Below are 6,000 nucleotides of genomic sequence, written 5' to 3'. Positions count from 1 at the left end.
TATATATAAAATGAATCTCTCGATGAAATCATCTCATACAATAATTTGTGATTACATACGACCACAGCCCATGCAAGCTTAATATAGTTGAATCGGCCTAGAAATGTAATGGGCTTCTGAAAGGATAAACAAGACCCATTTACATTAGGGTTTTCTCGTTTCAGTGCCCTCATAAAACCCTCTTTACACTTCCCATTTATCAAAATTTCTCTCTCCTGCATTTTTGTACTCGGAGGCGCTCCCGACGATCTCTATCTTCTCGTTACGGTTCGGTTCTTCTTCATTGTTCTTCATTTTGCTTAGCAATTTGCTTTCAACATTCAACAGATTCGTTTACCTGATTTGTTCTTTCGTTTTACGTGATTGTTGATTTAATTTTTCTTTTTGTTAGGTTGATTTTGTTGTTGTTGGATAATATTTTGCGAGTATGAAATTTAATTGATTCATTTGTGTGATTTGTAAAACAATGTAGTGCTGAATTTTACTCGATGTTTATCGAGATTTATCTAGTTAACCTCGAAATTGATATGTAATCAGAAATTCAAGTTTCCCATTTAATCTTTCATTATTCGGATGCATTTTATAATTTTTTTCAGTTTAAAAATTCAATATTTGTAAATTAGGGTTTTTTTGTTGAAAGTTTTGGTTTTTGTTGGGAGAAAACATCTGCAGCATTTAATTATAGTCGTGACTCGTGATATTTTCATCTCTTTGGTTTAGATTTTATCTTATAGTGTAATTGTAAAGGTTACTTGTATGCATAACAATTTTTAATTGAAGGATGATTTTTGACTTTTTCTTGCAACATAGATTATGTGTACTTAGATTAAGTTTTGATTAGTTAAAAGACGTATACAACTGTCTGGGAATGACTTTTATCTCGAGTTTGTTGGTTGAATTACAATGATTTTAGGAATGCATGTGAATGTTCATTTAGGGGCATAGCTATCAGTGAGCTATCAGTGCGTGAAGGCTGGCTACAAACCCCCCTAAAAAATAGTGAAAATGTAGTATACATGATTATGTGACCAACAAATTATATGAACTCTACTTTTAAATCACAGTAGTTGTGGGTTTCACAGTCAACATTACAGAATCGCTCAAATAACATCTTTCTAACCCTCAACTAAATTTTAATTTGTAATGTTGATGTGAAAATTTCCGGTGTTCTTCTCACCTGAAGTCCTGTTTTTTCTAGCCATTCAATTCCAATGAACATTCCTATTGTATTGCTAAAATTTTGTCTCATGGTATGCAGCCCAAGTGAGTAACAATGGTGAGGATTAGTGTGCTGAATGATGCTCTCAAGACAATGTACAATGCTGAGAAGCGAGGGAAGCGCCAAGTTCTGATTAGGCCTTCATCCAAAGTCATCATCAAGTTTCTACTTGTCATGCAAAAGCATGGTATGGGTCTTTGCCAAACTTGTTTGATCTACTCTTGAGTGCCTGCTTAAATGGACAAGCTCATGGTGATTGTTATGTTGCTAACTACTATTTTGTTTATATTTCAGGTTACATCGGTGAGTTCGAGTATGTTGATGACCACCGTTCTGGAAAGATTGTTGTTGAATTGAATGGAAGGCTGAACAAATGTGGTGTCATCAGTCCTCGTTTTGACGTTGGTGTCAAGGAGATTGAGTCTTGGACTGCTAGACTTCTTCCATCTAGACAGGTTAGCTAAAGTGACCTATATGAATGCTTCTTTATACTTACAGAGTGGTGGCTTTTATTTTGTGAGTTCTTCATCATTTGCATTGTATTATGGTTTCTGTGGTTCTAATCCATGGATTTGACAACTAGACCTCACCCGATAAACTAAAATAGTATGACTCGAGTCTACTCCAAATAACTTGTATATAAAACTCAAATAAGATTGGTTAGATATTTATGGCACATGACTCAAATTGATCCAACCTAAACAATTGAATGTACATCTCTGCCATACCTATGTTCAATTCAATGTGACTGTTTTCATATTGAGCTTGAGTTGTCTAACCGTCAGCAATGTCGCTTGGTTGGTTTCAGTTTGGATACATTGTGTTGACTACATCTGCTGGTATCATGGATCACGAGGAGGCAAGAAGAAAGAATGTTGGAGGCAAAGTACTTGGGTTTTTCTATTAGGAAGTCATTTCTTGAGTATGCTGCGATGTTTTACGCTATAGATCAAAATTGTGAGTTATTTCGTAATGTACTGTGGAACAAAAGGAATCAAGGCCCTGGTTTGGTTTCAATTTGAGGGCCCTTGTTAATGTAGGAACTAGTCTCAATTTTGCATTCATGTGTTCTTTTTATGGTTGGATTTGAAGTTCTTACTTAACGAATTTGTTCTTAACGCCTGAGTTACTTTTTTATTTTTTATTTGCTTGTCCGCCCCGCAAGGGTGTATCCGTTCCATTTTTGTGATGTTCGAGATTTTAGCGAGAAACGGTGAGATGAAAAGAACTGTGAATATATGCTATGTTTATGTCCTCATTACATTGTTATCGAGTTATTTCTGCGAGAGAAGCTGATGAATCATTGAATCCAGTTGAAAGTTTCCCCAACTGAAATCTTGCAAGAAGTCATCAAGTGCCTTATTTTCGTTAAGGATAGAATCAGTTGCCTATAGTCTTTGAAGATGTGGAATCTTGTAGTTTTGTTATGATGCCACTAAATTGACAACAATGTGAATTACCAGACTTTGTAAGTAGCAATCAGTCTCTACCCTCTAGTAAATGTTTTCGAATCGAGCCTGACTAGACTAACCCGCATGGACTGATTTTTGTAGTTATTTCGACCCATAGCTCAATCGATCAAACAGTTTTAAAAACCAAACTTGTTTTGGTTGAAAAACTATCAAACCCGAAGAATAGACTGATTTTTTGGTTATATATAACTAATCGAATCAACTTGAAACAAAATTTGAACCAAGTCGATTGGAATCCAATCATCAATCATCCGAGATGGAATTGATCTTGTTTATTAACCTTTCAATATGGCTTCTTGCAATTAACATAGCAATCGTTCATTTTGCCATGATAAAAATTTATCCATTTAACGTCAAATTTATTTGCCGCTTATTGAAGTACAACTAACAAACATCTTCCATTATCTTCCGTGAGACTCCCTAAATTTCCTTCTAATGGCCATAACACATAAATTTAACCTTGAAAAATGATAAATCACATTTTACATGATAAATGTAATTATTATGTAGAGGAATATACTCAAGAGAAAATAGTCGGTTTCTGAGAGAACGTCTCTTTGAGAGACGTCTCTTAGGCCTAGCCCATTAAATCATAATGTCCCTTTACTGTATTCTTAATACCTACTTACATTATCCTTAATGTCTACTTACAATACACTTAATGCCTACCGAAAAAGTACTTTAACGGCCCGTATGGTAGGTGGTAATAAACGGTGGTAATGGGAATGAAAAACTAGTGTAATTATCTCTTGGGAGAGGTGGTATTAGGTGCTAATGGAAATTTGTAAATAAAAAAACTTTTTGTGATCAAAGTTTCATTATCATGGGAATGATATGGAACTTTTGATAAAACTTTACACTATAAATCATTCTCATTACCACCATTTAGTACCACTAACCAAACGGACTGTAAATGCCCATTTATAATATTCTTAATGTTTACCGAAAAACTTAGCCCCTACTAGCCTACTTACCATATCCTTAATACCTACTTACAATATACTCAATGTCCATCGAGTAATTACTTAAGGACTTATAATATTTTAAATGTCTACTTACAATATTCTTAATGCCTACCCAGAAACTCAATCTATATTTTTTTGGGCCAGAAAAATAGAGATGGTCTTTCATAAGAATTTGTATTTAGAAAATGTGAATATTAAGTATATGAATCACGAGCAATATAACTAACCTAAGTTTTATAGTGTGATTTGTATATTAGGTTTAATTAAGCATCTTGCAAGTTTAATTAAACCTAACTTAGAATAAATAAGAATTTGTCTATCATTGGAAAGCACACAGTTAAAATAGTGAACAATGACAATCATCACTTGACTAATTGACTCTCCACTTTATTAGAAGAAATTAGCACCACCAATGCTCCAGTTAGCATCACTTGGATGTGCTTCAAGCCTTCAACTCGTTTTGAGTTGCTTTATATGGTTTCGTTCTTACTCCGTATGTTTAAAGCACTTGGACTAATTAGTATTTGTTTTGTCCCATTAAATTTAACAGTACAAAGAATATGTCTTAAATTACTAGTTCTATATCTTTCAACAATGAAAGAAAAGGGTTAGGTAATAATCAAACTCAGGACTTTACATGTAAAAAGTAATATTTACTCTAAATGACACAAGATATGATTCTGACTCTCTACTATATTAATAAACAATTAACTACCACTTTAGCAACTAGGCCATAATTAACGATACCACTACCAGAGTAGACATAGAAATTGAGATTTAATTTAAGGAAAAAATGGTGTAGAGCTTAATAAAAACCAAGTAGGTACTACACTACTACTAGGCACTAACTATCTAGGGAAAAGACATGGAGGCATGGTAAACGTGATTTAAGAGAAAGTTTATTAGAAAGAGTATGCATACTAATAAAAATAATAATTTTAAGTCAACAGTATATATTTTGAAATCTGTTTCGGCATTTTTTTGAGTTGAGAGACTCTTTGACCGCATTCCTTTTATATATATATAGATTATTGTTTCCATCAATCTTCAGAGACTGATCATAATTTTTATGAACGAGATATATTTAGTACTAAAAAGATATGGAACATATATTGAAATACATAGATGTAATCCCAATACTAACCTTATCACTAGCTTTAATTAAAAGTCCTTTTAATTGATTATTAATGCAAGGAATGATCAATCTAAGGAACAAATCAAAAGAATAACTATAATTACTCTAAAAATAGTAAATCATGGCATACTTGATCTCTGTTAAGAAATGGGATGGAAAAGTTTTAGTGATGCTTATTGTGTTGTTTGCTACGATAATGAGCATATCGGGCAATGGTCTAAACCAGTTTCACCCTCTTGCAAATATAATCGCTGAAGCGAACAAACAAGTGGCTCATGCAGTTAAACCTACCTCTACTCGATCGTACGTACGAATGGGCGGTTTGTTCATATCTAGATTAATGAATAATGCAATTTCAAGCTTATATTGCAATTTCGTCAAATTGGATGTCAATATGTAAAATGTTGATATTCCTCTCATAATCTTGGGTTTGCTTGTTTTTGAGTCTGTTTTATTGTTGATCATGTACTTAATTACTATGTGATTCTATCATGATGGAATGAAATTTATTTGTGTAAAATATAATTTAAAAAATTTAAGCATCTTATTGATGTTAATTGAATGGTCATACACGGATTATTCAACCAATTTGCTAACACATTTTTGTATGAGACGGTCTCACCCAGAGATGTATCTTAAAAAAAATCTTAAAAATCTTTATATGAAGTTAGCCTTTGATTAAGATGTTGTCAACATTAAAAATCTTTAAAAAAAAATAAAAAATTCTAAACAGGTAAAGTGGGCCGAAATTAAGTTGATACGATCTGTTATAAATCATGTCTTGTGATTTTCGACTAAATAAGTAAACGGGTTAAGTTCAAGTCAACGAATTTCGAATCCATTAATATATAATCTGAACTGTACAAGTTATCACCAAGATTCCGGAAATGAAGGAAATGGGCTCCGGTGTATAGAGAGGACCTCACCGTTTTAAAAGTAACCATAGAAACGAAGGAATCTACTATTTCTTTAATCATTTATATTTAACTTGAATTCACATTTTTTTATTTACTTTTTTGATACATTAATAAATTTTTTTTGTCTCGTTTCAAGACGAAATGTCGAAAAAAAGAAAAATAACAAAAATAGTGGTTGGGAAGGTTATAGTAGCAAAAACCATTGGAATTTTTATTTTATACATTGGAAAAATCCGTTTTGTTATTAATAGACCAGAAGGCGAAAAGAATAACTTAAAGAAATAAAATCGAT

General features: G+C 32.6%; 1 protein-coding gene across 1 annotated transcript; it reads left to right on the top strand.

Annotated features, from left to right (window-relative positions):
• The first annotated feature begins 117 nt into the window (after positions 1-117).
• LOC130804453 (40S ribosomal protein S15a-1) lies at positions 118-2,337 on the top strand. Its single transcript, XM_057668886.1, has 4 exons — positions 118-267; positions 1,259-1,406; positions 1,514-1,674; positions 2,028-2,337. The coding sequence occupies exons 2-4, from the start codon at positions 1,274-1,276 to the stop codon at positions 2,124-2,126; spliced, it is 393 nt and encodes a 130-aa protein (XP_057524869.1). The 5' UTR covers positions 118-267; positions 1,259-1,273; the 3' UTR covers positions 2,127-2,337.
• The last annotated feature ends 3,663 nt before the right edge of the window (positions 2,338-6,000 follow it).

The sequence above is a fragment of the Amaranthus tricolor genome, chromosome 17 (genome assembly GCF_026212465.1).
Source record: "Amaranthus tricolor cultivar Red isolate AtriRed21 chromosome 17, ASM2621246v1, whole genome shotgun sequence".
NCBI lineage: Eukaryota > Viridiplantae > Streptophyta > Magnoliopsida > Caryophyllales > Amaranthaceae > Amaranthus > Amaranthus tricolor.
The sequence above is the reverse complement of the archived record's forward strand: the minus strand, read 5'-3'. Positions and strand labels throughout refer to the sequence as shown.

Bases quoted from the DNA above. Each gene is read 5' to 3' on its own strand.
- LOC130804453 (XM_057668886.1), top strand. From the start codon at position 1,274: ATGGTGAGGATTAGTGTGCTGAATGATGCTCTCAAGACAATGTACAAT. The intron at 1,407-1,513 runs GTATGGGTCTTT...TTTATATTTCAG, and splicing joins ACTTGTCATGCAAAAGCATG to GTTACATCGGTGAGTTCGAG. The intron at 1,675-2,027 runs GTTAGCTAAAGT...GGTTGGTTTCAG, and splicing joins GACTTCTTCCATCTAGACAG to TTTGGATACATTGTGTTGAC.